General features: G+C 39.3%; 1 protein-coding gene across 2 annotated transcripts; it reads right to left on the bottom strand.

Moving 5' to 3' along the window:
- Positions 1-292: 292 nt before the first annotated feature.
- On the bottom strand, positions 293-23,220 carry sfxn5b (sideroflexin 5b). 2 transcript variants are annotated; one of them, XM_035426587.1, is made up of 14 exons: positions 23,048-23,220; positions 21,671-21,739; positions 19,316-19,393; positions 18,779-18,805; positions 18,209-18,263; positions 17,566-17,591; positions 16,319-16,372; positions 15,934-15,990; positions 14,906-14,971; positions 11,942-12,032; positions 10,461-10,576; positions 9,842-9,927; positions 5,335-5,452; positions 293-2,269 (listed from the first exon to the last, which is right to left on the bottom strand). In XM_035426587.1, the coding sequence occupies exons 1-14, from the start codon at positions 23,102-23,104 to the stop codon at positions 2,192-2,194; spliced, it is 978 nt and encodes a 325-aa protein (XP_035282478.1). In that variant the 5' UTR covers positions 23,105-23,220; the 3' UTR covers positions 293-2,191. The 2 variants fall into 2 exon arrangements, with proteins under 2 accessions (XP_035282478.1, XP_035282479.1); XM_035426588.1 differs by lacking the exons at positions 21,671-21,739; positions 23,048-23,220 and having other exon boundaries at positions 18,779-18,878.
- Positions 23,221-26,217: the final 2,997 nt, after the last annotated feature.

Below are 26,217 nucleotides of genomic sequence, written 5' to 3' on the forward strand. Positions count from 1 at the left end.
CATTCTTTTAACAGTTTGAGATATGTTCGCATAGTTCTGAGGCCAATGGCTATTGTTATTTCCAAGCACATGCCTGCACGCTCTCCTAATTTGTGGTCACACATGCATTTACACTGACACTCACATACTGTTAAGACTTTACAGACAAGCCCTGTAAAGATTAATAAGCTCTTGAACTGGCACCATGGAAATCATATTCTTTTGTGTACACTGGATATGTAATTACAGAAATGTGGAAGCATTTTCACACAAAGACCTCAGCATGACCAAAATGAAGACACTGGCACATTGGTAAACTGTGCATAAATATATTATTCAACATGACATTTTTAAACATTCAGCCAATATGTTAATTCACATTAAACATTTTTAATGCAAGAAGAGAAGTCTATTTAGATCAACACAAAGTGCATGCCCACTTTTAATATACAATGAGAACACAAGAATCAGAAATGATCTCAGCTCAACAGAACGGAATCAGGACGTCATGTTTCTGACCAATTCTGTACTGAACATTATCACGTTATAGTTAATATAACAAACATGTTATGTTCATATCCGCAGAAACAGATATGCTTTTTGTTCATCATATTAATTTAAGTAAATATAATTAGGTATTTTTCTACTATTTTGGTGGGATCTCTGGATATGTGCCTTGTAGTCTAGATTAGTGAAATTGTTATATGCAGGTATGTGAAACTACTGTTGCAATAAAAAACCAGGCTTCCTTTAATGCTCATTTTGAGACCCTGGGGTAGTTGGCAGTGTGTCAGCCTTGGGGGCACTTCTGGTGAACAAAACTGTGGTTTTGCATAGGAGTCAAAAGGATTGTGACAGTGAAGGCATTTGGGTACGGGTGTTGAACTGTGCACGCACGTAAGGGTGTGAGATTTTGTGCACATTTGTTCATGTGATTTAGTGTGCATTTAAAGTTTGTCTGATTGTCAGCGCGTCAGTGTAAGATGGAGTGTGCGTTTGTGTCAGAATGCAGGCACGTGTGTGCATTTGCATGGGACGTTCACAATCATGGTGCACAATTTGGGTCAGGGAACATGGTTTGCATGGATTGAACAGGAGTCTTATCTGGAAGATCCAGGTTGTTTTAGACCCCTTGACACCACAAAGAGTGGGCATGCGATGACTTCAATACATCGATTCTTAATGCACCCTTGCGTTGTTTGAGCATGAGCTGAAATATAACAGGGAATGTTGATGATGGGAATGTGAATTTTTGCCAGTCACTAAAGGCAAAAACTAACAAAAGCTATTCATGTGTTACAGTCCAGTTATTTACTGTAAGCACTCAGCTTTAGAGACCATTAACTGAAATGCTTGTAAGTCAGTAACATCCCTCAGCTCATTGATACATTTGTTTCTCCACACCAAGAGGGTTACAGTAACAATGTCTTTTTGTAGGCCAACTCGGAAGTTTCCTGCAACGTGGGTTCCCTCAGAAGATTTCCAATGCTTTTTTTCCCATAGGGATTTTGATTTATGCAGAAAATAAGGTTTGTGGTTAACATAAGCTTTAGGAGAGTTTCACGTATTGTTCAACAACATAAATTACACCTGTTAATGTCTCAACTGTGAATTTCAAAGCTGTTATGTGCTTTAAAAATGTTAGTTGCTAACAAGTTGCTACATTGAAATTACAACAGTTGTTCTGTGCTGGTGGGTTGAGTGGTGGTGGTGGAATGTGACTATTGTTGTAATTTCAATAATTTCAATATAGAAACTCATTAGCAATTTCAATATACAGTCTGTTGTAGAACAAAATGTGAAACTCTCTTAGGCTTATGAAAATCAAAATCTGTAAGCGAGACAAGCATAGGAAATCTGCTGACGGAACCCATGACTTAAAAATGCTAACTCACTTCTGGAATTAAAGATACGCCAAGGCTGAAAAATTCCCCCAGCTGCAAAGTAATATGACTCATTCTGGTGTTGAATTCCTCGTTGTCTGTGGTTTGACCCACTTCACACAACACTAGATAATGCTGTATCTGTGACACTGGGGTTAAAACACACACTAATGTATCTGCCCTTCTCTGTGTCTATGCTTCATTCAAAACTGAATCACGTTGGGTGCATCTGCACCTGCTGGTAGCTGATGGGAAGACCTCAACTGCATAACAAGAGTGCGAGATTCCCTCCTGTTCACAGGCTCCTGTTGGATCTCCGCTGCCACTGGTTACAGACCCTTGTTGTAAGTGACCACCTTGCTGTCTGTTGCCTTGGCGATCTCTGGCTCTAGCTGGGACACATCAATCTGTTTAAGAAATGACACAGGTTGTCATTTTAGGCATTTTAAGTATGTTATTGCTGTATGCAGTAGTAAAATCAGGAATGCATTTGTTTTAAATGATCAGACAGTCCTCTTTATTAGATTTACACCGTTGGTCTGGCAATCAGGCATAAATATTACATACGTGAAGGATCAGGGGTGGGGCTCAAGAACACAAAACATTTAAAAAAATAATAAATATTTGATCTTACCTTGACAATTATATACAAGTGTTTTTCGTAAATACAACTGGGTTCGGTATTAATTACCAAAATAAATGACCAACACATTTAAGCTTAAAAATCTGACGGATCTGAGTATTTGTAGATGAAAGTTCAATTTTGATTGCAGCACACTTTACATCCCATAGAAAATAGGCATAAAACAACAAGCAATACAATCATAGTGGAACCCAAAACGTTGTCACTACTCAGCTACACAGATGCATCTCTCTCATTGTTGGCCGTAATGACTGGCTTTGCATCCAAATGGGAATGAAAGGTCTGAACACCATTTGAAGCTTTTTTGGCTCAAAAAACTGGAACTCATTTGGGTTTCTGTGTGAAGCAGCTTGACGTCTGAGAATGTTCCCCCCCACCCCTTTCTGGAGTTATCCATTACCCCTATCTTCCTCATAGAGGCAGTGCACCACTTCTGGAAGATTTCACACCACTCAGCAGGGCAATGACAACCAACAGTCTTCCTGTGTTATCACTAAAATACTCAATACCGCAATGCCACATGTCCTTCAGCTAGTTTTGAGTAACAGTGAAAATCTCACTTATCTCCACCCCCACCCCCCATGCCCCCATTCCATTGTTCAATGGAAAACAATCAAAATATGATGTAGCGATTGGTAAACACCTAAAACACAGTTGAACTGCAGAGGGTTTTTTTTCGCAGTGAAGTCTGTCTAGAGGGAGTGATTTTGGCTTACATTCAGCAAACAGTACTTTTTATTTAGAGAAACTATCAAGACATAGCAAAGGGGGTTCACGTTTAGTTGAAATTAAAGAGTAGAATGCTGCGGATTCTTCACAAACACATTATCACGGGTTCCCCCTGTTGTCCACCAGAGGTCGCCTGTTTCAATTTCTTGGTGTTTCTGTGTCTCATCTGTGTTAATGATTTGTGATTATTAGATTACGTTATATTGGCTTTTTTTTAAAGGGTTGTAATTCCTACATGGATCACTGGATATGGATGTATATACCTTTACATTAAAGCTGGCAGTTTGCACATTTGAGGACACCGATTACTTTGAACCATTTGGATAGTGCTGAATCAAGTATTCACGGGTCTTTATCTTTTAATTAAAACTTGTTTTTCTGTTTTGAATTGAGTTATAATGATATTCCTTTTTAAGCTTGAACTATTCATTTAGTACAATTGCTATTTAGGTTTAACAATGTATAATTCACTAGGGCAGGACAAGAAGGTGAAGAATGGTGGGAGGCAGGGAGAGGTGTAATGGAGGAGGAGCAAGGAAAAATTTAGTTTGGAGGCGCAAAGAATCATGGAGCACAGAAGAGTGACAGACAGGTGGAGGGCAGGAAAAATGGCTGAAAAATATAGCAGGAAGGGCAGGGGGAGGGGTTTAAAGTCTCTCTCACACCTCCTCAGATATCTGGGTCATGTGTTATTCCCCAGGCCTAACAGATTAAAAACACATAAATTCTCCCACATCTGGTACACAGTTTTGGTTCTCGTGGTGCCCCAGAACAGCGTGGGAGAGACAAAAGTCTGTGAAATCAAATCTAAAAATAAACCTGCAGCTGAACACCATTTCTCTCATAGCCCATCCTCTCTGCAGTGTTCCATGGGTCCATCTCTGGACCTTCCCAAACAACACCAAGCTCTGAAAAGGCCCCCCCAAACTGTAATCGTATAGCAACCAGCTCTGCTGTACTTGGAAATGATTTAACAAATACAATTGACACAAATGACAATAACTACAACAATGGTAACAACAGGAACATATCAATAGCAAAGACGCCTTTGCCCTAAGTTCCCAAACCAAAGAATAGAAATAAAATTAGCATCTGAGTAATGTTATTCTACGCTGTTGAGCTGATTCACCTGACTGTACTCTGTCACCGTAACACCATTACTGATCTCTCAAATCAAGGATGTAAAACTTTTTTGGGTGTCAGTGTAATATAACAATTAAAGCTTAATTCCTAAGTAGGACAACACTGCTGTACCCTTGAGCACACTTGAACTTGCATTGCTTCAGTATATACCCAGCTGTATAAATGGACACTATATTTATTTATATAAAAAGTTATTACGGTCAGTCTGCATAACAGTTTCTGGTAAAGGCCAGCAATATAATGAAAATGTTTACTTTGTGCTTTATGCTCCAGTATCTGCTATCAGTGACCTCATTAGTTTCACATTTCACTGAGTTTGCCATTAAGTGATAATATGACACATTACTTTATTTGAGAAAAAAGACGAGTGTAAATGTGCCCAACAAATGAAGTGATTGGTACACTTTGACTAGGATTTGAACAACCATATGTCTTAAAATGGCACTGTGACACCAAGAAACACAGCATGAAGCACAGAGGGCCGCTCCTGTACCTAGTAGTGCCCTGTCCATTCAGCATTCCAGGAACTTCAGCTATCCAGGAGGGTGGCAGGACCAAAGACACCATTAATCCCATTCACAGACAGAGAATAGATCAATTGGGCAAGTTTGCTGGATTGCTTTTCCACAGGGACCACAATATTATGCTCAGGAAGTGTTATTCTGGTTTGAATGGGAATCAGAGGCACTGTTTCCCAACTTTGTCAGAGATGTGGCATTCTGCTCAGGGCTCACCAACAAACCAAGTCATGCTATATTGTTAGGAATAACTGATACATTTCTTTCAGCATATGCCTAAACAGGTCCTGCAAATGCTCATCATGGTTCATCTTTCATAGGACGTGGAACTTTTACTGGAATGACATCCAAGATGTTGGAGATAAAATCCAACAGCACAGTCCAGTTCTCTAACCATCGCTTCACTGAGCAGGGTAAGGCAGGTGGAGAACCGCATTACCTGTGACATCTGAGGGAAGAGACTGATGGCCACAGGCAAAGCCAGGCCAAAGGTTACTAGACACATCAGGCTGTGCACGGGCAGGACCAGCCTCCTGTGCGTCTGCAGGAGAGGGAGTCTGAAAGATAAAGGGAAAAATGTTACTACAACACTGGTACATGGGTATTAACGCCAGCCCTAAGATAGTGTATAAAACAATGGTGCATACATTAGAATTATATATGGCTAATTAAGCACTAATAACTGCATTCTATAAATTAATACAAATATAAAATACATTGTAGTAAACATTGATAAATACCATAATGGTAGTCACGGTTTCCAGAATAATTAAAAAAAAAAAAAAAAAGTTTTCATGCTACAGATACTCCCATTCACACAACACAGAATTGTAACCTTGTACGGGTTTGGCCAACCTGGCTTTCTTGGCCTAACATTTATTAGTTGAATAACCATAAATAAACACATCTGAATGAGGCTAAAGCAGTTATGATTTGGCAAAAAGGTTAAGGCTTTCTGGAGAGGACAATTGACAGGGGATAGTATTAATTCTCAATGAAAACACAAGTGTGATGAACAGGAGAGTAACATTTGAAACAAAAACAAAAATAGCACAATTCAGTGGCTGTGATTGTTCATGGTGAAATAAAGGAGTTTTGGAACAGTAGTTTAGAAATTCACTCAGTATTATTACGACAGAGCCCAAGATGTGTACAGTTCAGGCATGGCTAACAAAACAGAATGGTCTAATAAATATACTTGTGTGAAACATGAAAGAAATGAAAACCAAGGCAACTTTCACAGCCCAAACTGGGAGGAAGCTCAGGAAATGCCATGCTTGGGTATCTGTGTGCGTGAAATGTGTTGGACCCTCCACGGCATTCAAATGAGTGAGGGACACTAACACTTTTGTAGGGCTTTTCAGTTTCAGTCAAATACCAGTTACCAGTTAAGTAGCTATGTGTGGTTTCCCCAAACAGTCTTCCTGTGCACTGCAATGATGAGTCTGGGATTCAGAATGTGGGTGGAGAAGGGCAAACCTTACAAATCCATTGATTGCCTTTGAGCTCAATTCAACCCACCGCCACACCCCAGCGTTGCTTCTGTACATTGGAATGAACAGTACAGCTTCACAACGCCTCCCCGCGCCTGGGCCCAGATTGAGTTAATGTCTGCTCCAGCGTGAGTCACCCACCACCGCTACCAGCAGATAATGAGGAGCTAACACTTAACAAGCAAGATAATTAATGTGCCGGCACTGCGCTTTAATTGAGATGCCTTCGCATTCTGTACGATGTGCGTCAGGTGAAGCTGCACACAAAAGTAAGTGAAATAAAGAGGAGTGAAAGCAGGTCTACATCACAAGCATTTAGCAGACTTTCTTATCCAGACCGACTTACAGAACATTTTACACACAGCACTTACATTTTACATACGGGATTTATCATACAGGTCTGATGCAGACCTATCACTATATACAGGTCTAATCATCATTTGTGCATGTATGTCTGTGTGTGTGTGTGTGTGTGTTTGTGTGTGTGTGTCTGTGTGCATGAGAGAGAGCAAATTTGTATGTGTGGTGAGCCAGGCTGCGCAGTGCATCTGTGTGAGCATGCATGAGTGTAAACGGCTGGTAGCTGCCAGCACAAATAGACAGGAAGTTCCTTGTAGCTGCTTAGTCACATGTTCAGGTACCAAATTATTATCTGTGCTATAAATACGACAAATAAGGTGCTTAGCACATGTACAGCAATAGTACCTTAGAATCATGATGTTCCAAATCCATGACATACTGCCCCAAAGGCTTGGCCTGTTAACTGGTACTGTTATAGGGCAATGCTGTCCAGCAACAATATTCCACTAACCATAAATGTCAGCATACCAATAGAATACACACTGATATACAATGTCCCCAGGACCGGAACCACAGCTCACTGAAAAGAAATACCTTCATGAAGATCAGTCGCACAGTGCAGTCACTGATACTCTGCCAAATCTAGCACCGAGCTACCCCAAGCCTTAAAAGACTCTGCAATGTTTCCGCCACTGACATGGCAACTGTTGCTACTGACAACGTCTTATTTGTGGAGAGTTCCTGGCAAATCCAAGAAGGGCTGACCCGACCCCATCTTCCCTCTTTTTGTATTCCGAATAGCCTCTCTCTTTCATTCATCTCCTGGGGGGAGGGTTAGGTGCCAGGGGGTACGATGTTTGGGGACTGTGCAGGTACACCTCGCTCTTTCATTGGATGATTACAGCACACGCACAGTAAAAACTGCAGTGATGTCATCCCCCCTCCCCACATCCTCCTTCAGTTTCTCTTTCCCTCTAGTTTACCGACTCAAAAAGTAGCGTTGTACCAGTTCAAACTGAGGGGGCATGTATCCATTCAGCTTTTCCCTCCCTCAGATATACAATTACAATTTTAAAAATTGTAGTACTTATTCATGGTGACTTGGGATTATATGAGTCAAAAGTATTCTACTAAATAATGCACAAAACATACTTTGGTGAACCCCTAATCCCATTTTCCTGATGTTGTCAGTTCATCCAGTCACCAGTCATTCAGTTGGCATCAGAGATAATAAAACAGCCACAAGACATTACCTCAGTTGGAGGTGCTGCGCAATGTCCTACAATGTAAATTAGGACCAGGCAGAAATGCGAGGATATATCAACATCTCAGCATTGAATATCTTTGTTGGTACCAGACGGCGCACATTGAGAGAGTTCAGTCAGTCAGCTGGCAAGCTAGAGTGGTGAGCATGATTAATCACTGTCTGCAAATGTGTGAATTAAAATAAAATTGCTTGATTGCTGGTTATTCAGTAAGCAGAATTAGATTTCTCGGAGCCTCTACTGCTCCTCCTCCAGCTAGCTGATTTACTGGCTTGCGGGTAACACGTGTCCTGGAAAACCTGTAAATTTGCAGACTATTCTTACAATCTCAGAGAGCATGTGGAAAATGAGAAAATGATTAAGATCTAACCAATGATGGCAATGAAATGGAAAAGCAATAAGCACTCATTTCTGTGCAGATACTGGGGAACAGGCAGGAGTATGCTGATGGTAAAGAAAAATCTGTTAACAAATGTGGTGGAAAGTGTGCTTTCGCATATGGAAACTGAGAACCCAGTCAGAATCTATGAAATTATGCACAATATGGTTCCACCAGTGGCAGCTACGTTTACAGGCCAATACCCTTCTCTCCAACAAAACAGCTGATGCACCCAGAAGCACAATGCTTGCATTAATATCATGCCACTGCTGTCTCCTCATCAGTGCACACCTTGAACAGGTCCCACCTCGACTACACAATTTTCACATACTGAAAAGAAGCACAACCTCACAAACACTAAACACCATTTTTCCAGGAATGTTGTTTCCCATTGCTTTATTTAGTATTTAAATATTGTGCTGGATCATGAAATCCAAACTGCAATCTAATTAAAGAGTTTGCATTGAATTGTAAAATGTGAAAACAATTCACATCTGGCCTGATGTAATCGGATGTTGGAATTTTGATTACACACAGTAAAATGTTCAGTGATAATTCAACTCAGAGTACATGTGGTCTCTATTGGACACATACATCCTCCATAAGAGTTATTAATACTGGACATTTCACAGTGCTAGAAGTTACATAAAGTGACTAGTGTAACTGTAGCCTAGGACCCTTCACTTCAACCACTTTTGGTCGCTCTCTCTTACACACATACATACACACACACACAGTGTATATTATATTATAAATTTAAGACACAATTCTTGCAAATAGTCCTGTACAGCTCTTCATCTCTTTGAAATAAAGTATGAAATTGAGATGGGGAGCACAGTACAAATCCACTTATTCTTCCACAGCTAATTAATGTGAACTAAACAGTATCATTGTTGACCTAATATACTGTATGTACAGCGCCACCATTTAGCACAATAAGTTGTTAAAACATTTAGTGCGTTTTAGGCAGTGTGTTGTCACTGTTGGAAGTGTAATACAGACACTCTTAGCAATAAAATAGGGGATACAAATAACTTAAAAAAGAGAACTGTTACATGTATCATATTGCACAACTCTGACTCCATTTCCTTGAATTACACAATCTCCAACTGCCACCATGGCAGCCGGCACCACCTATACTCACCTTCTATGGGCCTGAATGACCAGATGAAGAGTCAAAAACTGTCACCAATGCAACAGCCAATGCACTGACCTTCTTTGCATCAGTGAAGTGAAATGCCTGGATGCCAACCCACATCCAAAACATCCCTCTCTCAAAACTGACCTGCCATTAGGATCATGAAGCCAGTGACACCCCGTGCCCCTTGCTTGAGTATTGCCCCTGTGTCCACCACAGATGACACTGGCAGCATCAGGATTAAATTCTGGGGTCACATTGATGTATCCAAGACTAATCCAACGTCAACCTGCAGGCACCTGTGTATATTCCTGTGTTGGTTTTTAATGGTTGTTGGGACAACACAAAAACATGCACAGGATGTGACATACTTTTCCAGGAATGCCATGATCATGGGAGGGAAGACCATAATCGGCATGGGTAGGACCACGCGAGTCAGGGCTGTCTCGAACAAAGCCTGAAAACAGAAACAGAAAGGAAGAAGTCAGGTTTACCTATCGAATATAAATCATAAAAGTCAATGATTGTGTAATTGCTTTCATAAGCATTGTTCCTTATGAGCATGGCTTTGGCCCTGATATTTTAATCATTACAGGTGCTGCAACACCTTCATTCTTTAGAGACCTGTCCTGATGCAGAGGTTCCAGTTATTCATTCTACACTCCTTAGTGCACACATGGTAAGAGCACAAATTATATGGACTCACCAGATACTCAGCTCAGAATTTTGCACATTGAAAGTTCTCTATCCCAACTGTTGAAGCTGAAATGTTCTAATTTGATGCAGTTTATGGAATTCACCAAGAGCTATGGCCAAGTATAATACTGTGGCAATGGATGCCCTGGACTGTGATGCATCATCAAACTCCAATAGGAATGTCCTTTAGCTAAGAAGTTGAGGGGATGGAAGGTGCACAGGAGCTGAGAATCTGGTCTAAAGATTCTGGGTAACACTCTCATGTCCTGCTAGGCCCACCCTGGTTCCACTTACATGCTTCGCTGCGATCTTGGAGGAGCCCACCACTTTGCCATTGGCATCCAGCACATCAATGCCCTCTGCCAGCTCGCTGTGCCTCATGAGACCCACATTGCAGATGTTGGCACCGGCTGATTAAAGAGAAGATTCGGGATCAGAGATCACGGTGACATCACTATGACATAATCTGGAAGCAAAGCAACATAGCGTGACACAGCACAACCTTACAGTGACATCGCTATGATGTAACACATCGGTGTGTATCAGTGCCCTTTGATCTTAGCATTTAAGAACCAGACACACCTCTTACATAGGGCTGAGAGAGATCGCTGTTATAACCGAGTGTGATCCCTTTTCATTGAAATGGGCATCAATATTCCACTATGTGCATCATTGAAAAAAATATGCCTAGTCAGGGAACTTAAATCATCCCTCCATATGCATCGACCATAGCTTTCAGTGAGGAATTTATGGAAACAATGTGAAACCAAACAGAAAAGTGAGATGTATCATGACAGAAAATAAAACAGCATTGAATGTGTAATGAAAACTAGCAAGAGACTAGCATGGACTGAACCAAGTGCCACTTATACACTAAGGAAATGTCAAGCTCATATGAAAGAAACATTGATGATACATAAATAACACTATATTAACAGGGAAACGCAATGAGCCCCATCCAAATAAAATGGTATGTCTATTATACCGTAACTACTCTGTTGTACAACTGAGGCAACACCCTGGTGAGGAGGGCTAGGCTGTGAAATTTTATTGACTGACATTGTGAGTCCAGCAGCTAAGGTCTGTTACACATTTCTTTTGTGCACTTTTTGTTATATTTAGTTTCTTTATTTTTGCCATGGAGCTCCATAATGAGGACAGTTCCCTCTTTTTGGCACAGGTTCAAAAAGGGGGTGGGACTGGAACCAAGAGGAAACAACATACCCACAGTTTGAATGCAAAAAGAATGCGGTGAAGCTGGCATTGCAGGCAACAAGCTGTACAGACAAATTGCAAGGAGTGTGAAAACAGTGTAGTTGGGGTAACTCCCCAGTTGTACCTTCACTTGTTTAATTTTTCCATAACCCATCAGTTTGGTGAGGTTTATTTTTTTTTCATTTTAGACCCATGTCTCGAAAGACATGCTCCAAGGTACGGTGACCCTTTTCCAACTTGCATTTTGTACACATTAGTTCTTTTAGTTTCCAGTTATTTGCTTTTTTTCCCACCTGCCAACAAGAAATGGATTCCATTTCACTGGCCAGGACAAATTTCCAACACACCACTAGGTTAGGATCCTCTCTCAATCTCTCAGCTTTTAGCTGCCATACTCTAGCTAGCCAGGTTCCAGACAAGGCTTGAGGTATCATTAGAGGTAGGACAGTGAACCAGGGGAAGTGGCTACACTGAGGAAATGGCTAATTATGTTAAGTGACTGACTGTCCCTTTAGTCCTGCCTTGGTGTTGGGCTGCTGGAAGCTCAGTACAGCACATACCCACAGCTGGGAAGGGAATGAACCTCTGTACCAGTAGACGAGTCGCCGGACTGAACCGCTGGGCTTTTTGGATCCCAACATTAAGCCCCACCTAGAAGAACACAAACATGCACACAGGCTCATACACATACACACACACATAAACATGAACATATGTACATACATACAGACACATGAATGGACAAAATCCCACAGTGTAAAATCACATAAGTTAAACCAGCACTACAATTTTTATGCATAGGCATCCTTTATCCGTTAATGTTCTTTCACATCACAGCAAAAGGAGTTCAGTGGGATGCAGAACTGAATAGGTTTTCCATCTAAGCAGGGTACTACAAACGTTCCCTGAAAAATGTAACCAGTTTACCTCATAGTTATCATTCAATCCATGATCATATTTGGTCTAGTAATCATCATTAGACAAAATATCAGGGGGGTGATTTTCTTGATAAAATGTACAAAATATTTTTTACTTTTTTTATCAAGAGACCTGAATATACAAATGTGAATTACATTACAAGGCCACAGAATCTCTTGGAGATTACTTTTTATATTAAAAAACCCTTATTCCTTCAATTGATTCCTCCTTCAATTGATGCCTATTTTTGATGAAAATGAATATAAAAGTACCCAAGCACAACACCAGAATTTCTCCAAAAACTTTGCTTTTCTTCAAACTATAAAATGACACAAAATAAGAACTTTAAGATTGTGCCCTACAGTGTTGTTTTTTTTTTTTTTCCACAGGAGGCTTGCTGGAAGCGTTTTTAAATATAATTTAATCATCCAAGCCTTATAAAATAAGAAATGGCAGAATTTGGTTCTGAGACAATACAAAATTGAGTAGGGAAAAAAAACCATTTTGTCTGAATATAATCTGCAGACCTGTTTTTGAACGAAACAGTCTAGACATGCCATCAAAGTCTTTGCTGTCTGTACAACTGTGTGATTTTCAATACACTTCTCTCCAAGTTAAAAATGAATACTACAAATTAAAGCTACTCCATTAAAAAGCTGCCAAGATGAAGCTTTTTGTGTAGATTATCATAGGTGTTTTTTAATGGTACATATTAATATTTGAATAAAAACATTCCATTGTAAATGTATTATTATACATTATTAACTTCTTCGTGACCATATCACACACATTTCTAACACACCACAACATGCACATATCATATTACACACAAACTGCATTGGCAGTAGTTGACACAACAATCAACAAAGCACAACTCGTATACCAACCAAAATAAAGCAACTTCAACCACATAATGCAAAATTTATATTAGGGTTAACTAGAAATATATTCAAAACACCAGTTCTTACAGTTACAAAACTTCTAACCTAAAGTTATTATTTTTGATTTTATTTTTTTGGTTCAAAGCTACTGTGCTCAAACTTAAATTGGCTGCTGTGTAAATGCCAAAAAAAGTAAAGAATCGTGGAAACAAGAAGGCCTCACACACCAAAAGATGCCTCAGACATGCAGTTCTATGTGTTTACACTGAAGAAAGCTGAAACGTTAGTCGTAGTCTCCTATTAAAAGTTAACTCTTTAAACGTGTTTGAGGCATTTTTTGGTGCACAGAGCCTTTTTTCCTTGATTCTAATTTAGCGTCACCTGTACATCTGCAGTCAGGCAATACACAGCACATCACATTTGGGTGGCAAAAGTCCTAAAATTGTGAAAACAATTATCACAAATTATATTCACTTTTATATATGCAGCTAAAATAGACCAGTAGATCATTGTTGCCGTTTCACTGTAGTTGGGGGCACTTGTATCTCTCTAGCTGCACTGTAGTTGTGATGCAATTTTACAATGGTTTATTTTGCTACACACCACAAGATATTTGTCTATTGCCTCTGGACCTTAACCATTTCAACTTTTCTATATTTGTACTGTCGATAATTGATGTATTTTTCATTTATGCAGCATATTTTACTAGACATTAAAATAGTCTGTTTTGCTTTATGTTTGCACCCTTTCTTTCAACAAATGGAAGCTATTGCAAAATATGTGATTATGTCTGAAGAAAAGGTCAAGAAACATGACCTTTTGCCAGAAACAGGCTTCTTTAGCTGAAGGTGTTTGGCTGAGACCAGACCCCTGTGACCCGCGAACCCAGAATGTTCCGGGTGTAGCGGAAATCAGTGGACATTCAGACCCCGGGAAGGTCTCAGCCTGCCCTGGCGAGCCGACAGCCGTTGTAATGGCAACGGAAGGCAAACGAGAAAGCGAGGCCTGCTTTGCACCAATCAAAAAAAGAAAATCTGGCCCTGGAAACAGCTCAGTCGGAAGAACAAGTACAGCTTGTCTCCTGGCATTCGCTGCTCAAGCAGAGAGGATGCAAACCGTACAAACACGGCTCGTCACATTCAGAGAGTAAAAGCAACATTGCCTGTTTTACTACATGTTTTACTCATAGCATGCAAGTTGAAACCCAGCCTGGTCTTAATTGTCACTCTGAACAACACTGCTTCCCATAAAAAAGATAAAGATGCAATTAAACTTGTGCTTATTTATGGCATATTGACATGCCCTAATTTCTGTTTCATAATATCTACCTATTCAATCAGAAAAGCAGAACTGCAGCAAGACATACCTGCGGCAACCTTTCTAAAGTTCTCATCCCTTATATTAGCCCACATTTTCCTGGAGGCAAAATGCACTTGTTTTTCCAACTGAAAAACACTGGGTTGCCAGCGTAGTATAATGGCTAGGGAACTGGGCTTGTAACCAAAAGCCCAAAAGTAAATCACTGCCGTTGTTAAACAAGGCAATTAATCTGAATCGCTTCAGTAGATACCCAGCTGTAAAAAAGTGATGTGAAAATTCAAAAAGGTTATGTATGTTGCTCTGGAGTGTCTGCTAAATGACAATTATGAATGTAATGTAAAATGTGCAAAAAAATAACGAGATAAGACAGGAGCAGGAGCAGGAGCACGACTCGGCCAGACTCACCGCGATGGAGACCGCGCTCGTCACCGCGCCCGCGTAGCCCTGGATGAACCTGGAGGGCGGCGTCGGCTGAGGGCGACATAAAGAACTCGTCGTGTGACAGAGGCAAAAGTCCTCCTCTCACCGCCACCGCCAGACGCAAGCCTCACACTTCAGAGCTTACTGTACAAGGCTCGGGTACAGCATCAGAACCTGAGTCACTGAGTCAGATGTGCAGAGCAAACATCCAGAGGAAATGCGGATACACCTTCTGTACAAATATCATGCATGCATTTTAATGGTGGAGGAAGGGTGGTACAATAAAAATCTCAAATGCTTTGGGAATGGGACTCATTCCAAACAAAATGTTTGGAAATTTGAAAGTGAATTTAAAATACATACAAATACAATTTGTAATGTTAATTATAATCCTTTATTGGAATGGTTACTTGAGTTACTACATGGCAACTTCTATTACCATCATTTCTAAAGGGGCTCTCATTTTTAGCTATGATTTAGAAATTAATAACCAATAATCTAAAAAGCTGTAAACTGGATCACATTTAAACAATCTTCATTGGTTTCACAACAGCCTTTGTACAGTAGACAGCAGCTAGCAAAAACTATGTGACCGATCTTGCAAAAAACAATCTTGCAAAAAACAATCAAACAATGCTGATGAAGCAGAATTTTATCTTTCTTTTTCCTTTTTTGAGTGTACAGTTCACAAAATGGCACTAAAAGTTGGCTTTTGTGCATTTCGATTTACCGTAACCAGCACCTCATTAAAACACATTGTTTACAAGGCTTTATTTTCTATTTTCATAGGGTGCATCACTGCAGTGAGATAAAATCCTTCTGCTGGAAAAACCAATCAGGGGTCCCCAAAACAAACCCAGCTTTAATGAAACACGATGGAGACTTGGAAACACAACCCGTCACAAAAATGAGTGACTGACCAATGTTTAAATTAAAAATAGCTCTCTGACCATTAACAGATGGTAGGTGCTTAAGGGTATCATTCTTCCACATGACTAGGCCTTAACACATACCTTAGTGGCATTGCGGTTGGAGAAGTTAACACAAGCGTTATGACTCTGGTTCAGCCACTGGAGGGGGAAGGGGAGGGAAACATGTCAGCAAGGTACACGTGACACTTTCAGAAACCATCTTAATGGTCAAAACCACGGGAAGCAGCCACCTGGCACACCAAGAATCTGCTGATGCACAAATTACAGAATTTGAACCAGGTTGAGGAAACATGCTTTAAGGCAGCCATATGGCAATATGGCCATATGGTTGATTGCATAATCACAGGTCAAAATAAACAGCAGCAAATTTGCTGAGCATTGAGGGCAATCAGACGTCCATGCAGTGAAACAAGGAACGGAGTTCAACGACAGGATTTAAAGGAACGTGGGATATGGGGCACCCTACCTGCCAGAACACTGTGGACCCCAGAGTTTGATTAGGAAGGAGGAGGCCGACAACCTGGAAGGGATCCAACAAGGAAAAACATTATAAAAGGAAATGACTGCTGGGTTGGGTTGGGTCAAGGTACAATTGTCACAGTTTATGACAGACACTATATACAGTACTGATCAGAAAGCCAAATCATTATAACATACTCCATACTGTACATGTTGTACATGTGTACATAGACTGTTGTTTCTGTCATTGTTGAAGCTCAAAAGGTTGAGAAGGCATGGCAGAACACCAAATATCCATTGCTACAGTTACATACAGCAGCAACAGTGACAGCACTGGAATCTCCCATTACCAAATAGACCCTCACAGATAAAGAAATATGGAGGATGGAGGGAAAGCCAAAAGCTGAATATCTGACCATTATAATAGATCATCTGTAACCTAACCTGAGGCTGCTATATCTGGTTCTTATAGAATTCATTACAACAGACAATGTTCATTCTACAACAGTAAGCCAGCACCACATCAGAATAAAATGAAAGACACACAGACCTGTTCCCAAAAGGATTAGCAGTGGTTTATCCTTCTAAAATATGATTTGACATGCAGACATAACTGGAGCTTAAGTAGAAGTTGATTGTTTTATTTCAATATTAAACATTAATTTCATTTTTCTGGAATTGTAAGTTACCATATAGGACTACAGGGCAGAACTTGCACAAGCCATAGGAGACCTGTGGTTTCCTGGTACATTCTTCTTGGGGGAATTGATGTGGTAACCAGGAGAAACCTGACCACATGAAATCCACAAAAAAAATCTTCCTTTGGACCTACTAATTTCAGCTGTGGACAGTGGTTCCAAACAACCAAAACCTTTTCAGAATAGTAATTCCAATTATAGTAGGCTAATGACATAGCTGAGGACTGAATCTTTAACTATACTGCACAGTCTGCACTCACGGTGTTCATTTTATCTGCTGAGCCACTCACCGCACTTTAATTTAATTAACTTATAGATCAAAGTCTCCTGGCACTTCAAAATAAACCCCAGGGAATTTGTTTACTGGACATTCGAAGCCACAATCAAATAAATTATTCTAGCAAGGCAGGATAACTACAATGTCCAAGGAAAATGCTTTCCAAAAGTTTTATTTTTCCCACAGAACAATCCAACATGCCATTTCCCACTACATCTAAATACTTCTTTTCTAATTGTACTTTCTAATTTTATACATTTAATGATAATGAATGCTTACTATTGGTGTTCCAAATGGGACATAACCTGTGAAGTCCAAAACAAATAATCAAATAATTTGCTGGCATAAATAAATGGACACATGCAACGTTAGAAAACAAAATCAATGTTCTGGTCCAGTCTTGCAACACTTGCAATGCTAGGGTCAGAAATAGGATATTTCTACCAGCACAAGTCTAACACTGACTGACAGGCATAATTACATCAAAGTAAAATTCCTTGTGTTGCAAAACACCCTCTGCAATTCATGCATTGGTTTTACATATTTGAACAAAGAAACACCCGAGACTTTAAAAAAGTAAGAAACATATCCATATATAAAAATATCCACAATAGTCTCTACCATACAGTATATTTTAATAGCCACTGACATAAATGTTCCTTTCTTTTCTGTAAGCGAGACCTTAGTCAATTCCAACGTCTGCGAAACATTCCAATTTACACTTTAACAAGTCATTTGTCAGTGAGCCACGATATCTTGTTCATAAATTATGCAGAGCCTTCTTGCTAAACTCCTAGCAGAAGTCACAGTCTACAGTACTGTGAAAAGCTTCTGGGCCCCAGACGTGTGTGTGTCCTGCTGGGTCCCAGTGTTCACTGCTCCGAGAGCTGTGAAGAGGAGACGAGTGACAAACCGGTCATACCTGACATCCGAAATGGCATGAAGATCTTCTCCCCAGTATCAGGGTGAATAATGGCCTGTAATTACAATTACAATTACAATTGATTTATGATTACTTTATAAATTCATTATTACAGTCGCATGGATAATAAGTACAAAAAGAGGCCACAGGTGATTTCAAAAAAGGGGTCTCCGTCCTGGTGCCATGTAAGAAAATATAGCCATCTGCAATATATGGCCACTGAAAGGCATTTGGATCCTCTGAAGGCAGGTCCCAACCGGAAAATGCTTATTTTCACTCAACAGAGAATGGCACATATTTGGCCACTTGTCACTGAGATTGTACCTTACATCTGTGTAGGTCCACAGACCTTTACATTATGTGAATGGGCTTAAGCAGTGCAGTCAGACAGAAGAATCAGTCATCCAGAGGAAATGAGTGCAGACTGGGGGCAGATTGGTTTTCTAACCCACTGTAGTGTATCAACTATGTCAAGAGATGATCCTACATTTCCTGCGACAGTGATTGAAAGTATTCTGGATTGCAATGAATTCTGCCAACATTTGACAAAGAAAAGGCCAAAGATCTCACCTGCTTGATTTTCTGAGCTTCCCAAAGCTGCAACAGAATGGTGCCATTTGAGTTAGGAAGATCATTCCACAAGAAGCAAAGGTTTGGGTCTTTCTGCCTACTGGTTAAAGCATGATCATGAGCAGCAGTTCAATGGTGAAAAAGTTAAAAACCAAAATCTATAAGCATGTTTAATCCATTAAGGATTACTGCAGCTACAGTTATGTCAGCTATGCTTTCTTAATTTCACAACAATCCAGAACTCAAGTGACTACAAGTACAAATGTAAGTACGGAAATGTTGGTCACTATGGCTTTGAACTGCTGTGTGCCTAAGCTGTGTGAGTATGAGTGTGTATGGGTGCGTGTGTGCGTGTGTGTTTGTGCATGAGTGTGGGTGTCTGTATGGTGTACGTGTGTGTACATGTGTGTGTGTGCGTATGCTGTGCACATGTGTGCGTGTGTGTGTGTGTCTGTGCATGGTTGTGTGTGTATGTGTGTGTCTCTGTGTGCGTATGCCATGTACGTCATTATGTAGAGGTGTACCGTTGCCACTTACCTGCAAATCTGTCACTCCAGGTGGAAGTGTCCCATGTTTAAAATCATCCAGAAGTTTCATACACTCATTAAGACGAACCTAACAGGTGAAAAAGGAGATTTACAAAACTGTGAGGACAAATGCACCCACCAGCTGAACAATATCCACCCAGCCTGGCTGCAACATTGCTGTTCAATTTGACAGACAAGTGCTTGTTATTAAATCTTTTCACAATTTATTTTAAATGAGATATTCTGATCTGTCAAATTTTAGATTGCTTGTGGGAGTATTATTAGGTCCTTGGTGGTCTTTATTTGAAAAGCGACCTGTTTCTCATTTTCTTCACCTGATTACAAAACACTCTCAGAACAGCCGTTAAATAAAACAACAGCGTTGGGTAATAATTTTGGTAAGAAGTTATTCACAGGGAAACTGAAGATCTGAATATGGCATTATATTCAAAACATGATAAGCACAAAAGAGAGACAAGATAAAAAATAATATGCCTCATTAATTCCAATTATGACAAACCAGCAAGCAATAGTTTATTGCAACAGTTTCTGACGCTGCATCTCTGAAGTGGTTAAGGAATCAATTAAAGCAAGAAATGAAAAAATATAGCAAAATAACAAGTTTCACTCATGTGAGTTTAACAACTGAATTTGCATGTAACAATTTATGTTAAAGAGAAAGGCAGATGAAACTGTACACAAGTAAGACTGATTACTTGGTATAAATAGTCATTTACACGTATTTTTAGTGATTACTAAACTATGTAACATTCTTCTGAACAGGCATTACATTACTGAAAATAATCAGTCTTTTAAACACAGTCTTCCAGATTTACATTGCTCCCCAGAGGAGCAACCAGGTATTTAGCAATCCTCTTACAAAACAAGAAACCCATTTTAATCTATACAATGCACCATTGGTTTCAGAATTTAAAAACACACTGAATGTTTATCTGAAAGACTTCTCAATTTAAACTTAAAAAGGCTTCAGCCCAGTGATGGGTGATTGCAGAATATGGGCTGCATGTTCAAACCCCTGGTACAAACTAATAAAATACTCCATTATCCAGAGAATCACACCATGATTTGGGTGTCACTAGCAACACATGATAATTGCCATTTTGGGTTCACAGTGACTTAATCTACCATTGCTACTGAAAACATATTTTAAACCACCTACAACATCACCAATTGTGCAAATAATATAGTTCAATGGGGTTCTATAGCTTATTCAGTTCTCTTAAGTCAGCATGGCATTTCCCAAAAAAGAAAATTATAAAGGACTTGTGAATTTACTGTATGACAGATAAATTGATAAAGAAAATGACATTTTTCCCTGTTGTATTTTTATTTTATTTTTTTATTTGACCTTTATTTAACCAGGTAAATTCAGTTGAGAACCAATTCTCATTTACAATGATGACCTGGCCAAGAGGCGTCAGCAACAGTAAATAGGTAAAATAAACACAGTCGGGCACAAAACTACGCATACAGTACAGATACAGTACAGTACTACATACAGTATGACACGACAGTACATAGGAAATGGCAAAAGACGGCATAGGTAAATAAAATAAATCAAAAGTCAATAAATAAAATCAATAAACCAATAAATAAACACTATGTGCAAGAGAAGGTGAGTTACTGGATATTCTTTGTACAGTTGTAACGGGAGAGAGAGTGAAGAGAGGGCTGGTCAGCAGCTGCAGCAGTCAACTATGACCTGTTGCAGATTTTGTTTGAACATGTTGAGAGATGTGAGAGCTGTGAGTTTGAGTGTGTTTTGTAGTGTGTTCCAATCATTTGCAGCGGCAAAACGAAAGGAATTACGGCCAAAGACAGTACGGACTTTTGGAATGATGAGCACTATGAAATCACTGGATCTTAAGCGGTAATTGCTTTCGGAAATGTGCAGGAGGTTTGAGAGGTAGCAGGGTGTCTTTCCCAGGAGTGTTTTATAAACTAATTGCAGCCAATGTTGTAGCCGCCTGGTATGAAGGGAGGGCCAATCCACCAGTTTGTAGAGCTCACAGTGGTGAGTGGTGAAGGGTGCGCATGTGGCAAAACGGATTGGAGTGTGGAGTGTGATGAGCTTGCTAAGGCTGCCCTTTGATGCCAGTAGGTAAAACAATGGCAGTTGGGTTAAGGTAGTTCATACAGGAGGGGTACTTAAATCTGGCCCTTAAGGTGCATAGTACTGCCGGTTTTCTTGTCTGCCTGATGGTCCATAGTATAATAATGTCACTGATTGGCCAGAGATTACACGCACTTTTGTGTCAGCTTTAAATCAGTCCTTCATTAGAGGGGATGAATGTAAAAAATCTGTGCAGGGAATTCAGGTGCCCTGGACAGAGCAGAAGTGTACCTCAGACACGAAAAGGGTGCGAGGGTCAATCACATCCAGGAAGTGTCTCAACCTGCCGTAGAAGTTGCTCTAGAAGAGAGAACAGCCTGTTAATACCACTTTGTTCAGCACACTCACTAACAATATGAAAAACGTAGGCATTTCTAGCATTTAAAAACCACAGCAAGTTCCATGTGCATCTGTTCATATTGAACAAGCATCTGCACCTAAAATGTCTCAGAGATTTCCGAGATACACCATCTGAAACACCAGCTAAACCCCTTTATCAATGCACGATATACATTATGGGGCCAATACAACTTGTCAGGGAACCCCACTTTGCAACTTAAAAAGTTTTTTTTTTTTTTCCTTCTCGGGGCAGGGTTAGGGCAGGTTTCAAGGAGAGAAGTGCTTTCGCTCCAGGCTAAATGACCTCATGGGACAGATGTTGATGCTGTTTTGTAAATTTATAATAACGGCTCTTCATCATTATAAACTGTGACCTAGGCATTCAACCACAGACTGACACTTACTACTTCTTTAACTGACAAATTTATTTTTTCACTTTTCTCATAAACATATACATATATTAACGTTTAAAATGATCAAAAAAATAAATAAAATATGAGAAAACTTGCAATAACGTGTTGTAATACGTAGACATGTTGTTTTTAAAAATTAGCCAACTAAAAAAATGAATCACGATTTATAGGCTACATAATAAAATGTCAAGTATTAATCCAACTCTAAAAAGAGTACAATATACGGTCCTACTCCGGACCAGAGCAGGACCATATACTCCATAAGATGATTTAACACTGGATCTTTGACTGTGTACGGCTGGCCTCGTCATTGTTTTCTTCTATTAAAATGCCATTAATATGATTTAAGGCTATATTTTGTCCCTGCATGACACCAAATTTCCAGTTCCCCGATTAAAATAAAAACTAAAAAAATATTCTTAGTGTTTGTACATGCCAGAGATCGTCCTTCAAAGTTATAAGCTAGGCTGCTATGGAAGAACAGCTGAGATGTCGCCGAGCACACGCACTCTACAAAATCCAAAAGACTGTCCGAAAACTTGTCATGCAGTTGAGAAGGGGAATTTAAATACATTAATATTAATATGAATACTAATGGTACTACCTGTACTACTACTACTACTACTAATAATAATAATAATAACAATAATAATAATAATAATAATAATTTTGAGAACTAACAATGCTATGACTACATTCAGAAGCAACTTTTAGTGATGCGCTTGGATCAGCGGTACCACGATCAGCCCCAAGAACATTCCTTACTAATCATGTAATGTTTGCTGCACCATGTCCAAACTAACAAATCATGCAGTTGGTAAGGAAAATACAAAAACCGTTAGAAAATATGTTTCACCTGGTCATAACGAGGTCTCCCCAATTGGAATGCGGGACAAGCTGCAGATTCCGCCATGACACCGAGTAAGTATTACTTATTAATGAAGTGTGTTACAAAACGGGATTTTAAAGAAGAGCGAAGTACTCTCACCGCTCCGCTGCGAAACTAGTGGAGCATTGAATTGCAATGAGTTATGGGAAATGAAGTTTTTTGTCCTGTTGCTGTCTGAGAAACGAAATAATAGTCATCAACGCCATGACTACAGATCCCGCACTATCCCTGCGGTAGCAACGAATGTAGTATTGTGGACTATTGAGTTTGACGGGGGGACATCGCTGTAGAGTTCTGCATGAGCCTGGTGAGCGCTGGATTTGTCTCAAAACAGGTTTCTATTTTGCCAAAGGAGGCGACTGAGAATTTAGAGTTGTACTTTATTGCTTTTAATTGTCTAATGATATATACATTTCAATATTTTTTCTTCAGAATCTTAAAATAGTCTATTTGTCCCAGTGGTCAAGCTGACAGAAATTTCAAGTGAAAACCCATACAGACTGAGAAGCTGGGAAATTCATGATGGATATTTAGAAATAGATGACATATTCAGAAATATATGAGACTAACAGTGAAAAAAAATACAAGTAACATTTGTTTTGTAGGTAAATTGGCACGTCATTGATTTAGCAGTCCCAGTTATAGCTACAAGACAAGACACTGAGAAAGTCACTCACTGTCCCATGATCATCCAATGTTAATTTATTTGTGTATAGGGACCAGTTTGTGGCACAGTATAACTGCCTGCACATGTTCCAGGCAGTTATACTGTGAGATTAAGACAGGAATACCGCAAAACAAAAACTGGATTTTCAAGAACCATTTTTTCACGGTGGACTAATTCAGATAACTGCAATCCACATATTAAGTATTACTGTCTCCACCTTGTTTGTCTCAACTGAGGCAATCGCTTCCAACCTTTGCACTATGTTTGCTGCCAAACTAGTCAAGTGAATGATACCAGCGGAAACAGGAATCTAATTGCTTGTGACAGGAGCAAAAACAATGACGTATACTCGGTTATCACTGCAGGCACATGAAACCGGACAGGGTTGCTGAGGAATCCACAGAAAACCAGTTATGAGAAAACAGTTTTCAAGCTGTCTTGTCAAATTTGTCAGTGGCAGTTTGGCTTGAAATAACCTAGAGCAAGAAAGAGGCACCTTATTTTCTACTTCTATATATTGGGACTGATATAAATGTTTTTGTGAACAAAGGAACCCTGTAGAACTGCTGGAAGAACTTTATAAAGTGACACTCAGTATTGCCTAATAGACTCTATGTGACATTACCTAGAGGTAACATCCTTGAGAGCTTGGAGAAGCTGCGTTTAATGGTTTCTTCAAGTTGGAACACATTTGAAAATGTTTATTTTTTGCTTGTCATACTTGTGGTTTGTTTTTTATTTTGTTTAAACTAGTTAAATTAGCACAAATTCAATACAAAGAATACATTAAGTCTGCTTCATTCCGGTCTAAATTATAACTGAAAACTGAATCGGTAATTTGTAGCAACCTAATATGGCCCGGAGGCAATAAATCAAAAACAATACCATTTTGAAATCAGCAGAGCCCTCTTGTGGCTGGCAAGATAATAATCTGCAACACTCAACTTGAAAACAACAACAAAAAAGAATTTAGACCTCGGTTGTCCTTTGTAAGGTAGCCTGTTCATGACATGAAGATAAGTGTTACATGCAACTAATAAAATGTATATAATTGACCGGAGTGTTATTGACACAGATCAGTGGAATTTGATTGAAATTTGAAAATTACATACTTTGGTACTTTAGCAATTTTGTGAATTTGCTACATTGTTGCAAATTTGCCATTTCACTTAATTCACTTAATTCAGAAAACATTTTCACAGAACCGTACATGCTATTTTTTGATTGTACTTTAGTTTCAGTACTCATACCCATGAAAATAATTTCAAATTAGATCTAAGTATGTTCAGTCCTTCTGCACATTGACTACAGAAATACAGTAATGATAACATCTGAAGAAATACCACAGACTTAAGGGTGAAAAGCGGGTTTTTATTTCACACCACAGTGCTGAAATCACACATTTTTGTGAGTGAGAACCTTTTGCTGGAAATATCACATACAACCAACATGGGGAAAAATTAACACTGAACACATTTGATTCCTGGAACACAAAATGCTGAATAAACAGTCCAACAACAATGAAAAAAAGAGATGAATTAAGAATCTTTAGATCAATTAATTTCTGCCCTTCATTTATGTAAGATACGCTACAGGGCATTGAAGATGACTGATACTTGGAAATGACATGTATGGCGTAGTATAACACGTGTTGAACTTGTCACATAAACTCCAGTGGAACACCTCTACAAATTTTCGAAACAAGTGGCCTTTCCAAACAAGAATATAATAACAGTGCACACAGTTGCAAAACTAAAACAAAAGCGAGGCATGGTTTTGCAGTGGTCAATAATAGTGAATCACTGTGTATGTCCCAAAGAAGCCGTGCATGGACTAACAGAAATGTGTGTTGATGTTACCTTATATTTGCAACATTAGCCCTGAGTGTCAAGAAACCAAATGAGACACACAGACAAAATCCAAAAGGACAAACACAATCAAGGTGTGCGTGAAGAAAGCTTTTTCAATTTGCAGGTTTAATTGCTTTTTAAAAGCCGTACTATAAAAAAATCAGGTATCAGGTATACTTATACTAAATGAACTACTGTAATGCTGCGTTTCTTTTCTGTCAAGTGCAATGGGTAATGTAGAGCAGTACAATGTAACTGCATACCAAACCAAGTCTGAGAAGAAAATTAACATCTTATTGTAAGCCTTAAAGTGCTTAGAATAATTCCAACAAAAATTAATAATGAACTGGCATGAAGAGAATGCAAAACTTTATGGAATGAAATGTAAAGCACATAACACATTAACATTTAAAAACTACACCCCTTGTTCCACATACCACATGAATTCCTTGGACCACATGAAAAATGGACAAATGAAATTGCATGGTATAACTGCAGACAAAGCTACTTCAGTTTGTTATGTCTACATCATCAAGAGGAAACACCAAAGCAATCACACAAAAGTGGTCAGTAGCTGGTTGTTAAGACTCTTTGAAGCACCTTACTGTGTGATAAAACTG

The sequence above is a fragment of the Anguilla anguilla genome, chromosome 7 (genome assembly GCF_013347855.1).
Source record: "Anguilla anguilla isolate fAngAng1 chromosome 7, fAngAng1.pri, whole genome shotgun sequence".
Classification (NCBI taxonomy): domain Eukaryota; kingdom Metazoa; phylum Chordata; class Actinopteri; order Anguilliformes; family Anguillidae; genus Anguilla; species Anguilla anguilla.

Bases quoted from the DNA above. Each gene is read 5' to 3' on its own strand.
- sfxn5b (XM_035426587.1), bottom strand. From the start codon at position 23,104: ATGGCGGAATCTGCAGCTTGTCCCGCATTCCAATTGGGGAGACCTCGT. The intron at 14,972-15,933 runs GTATGTGTTAAG...TGTCGCCCTCAG, and splicing joins CCAACCGCAATGCCACTAAG to CCGACGCCGCCCTCCAGGTT. The intron at 2,270-5,334 runs GTAATGCGGTTC...TTTCTTAAACAG, and splicing joins TCTTCCCTCAGATGTCACAG to ATTGATGTGTCCCAGCTAGA.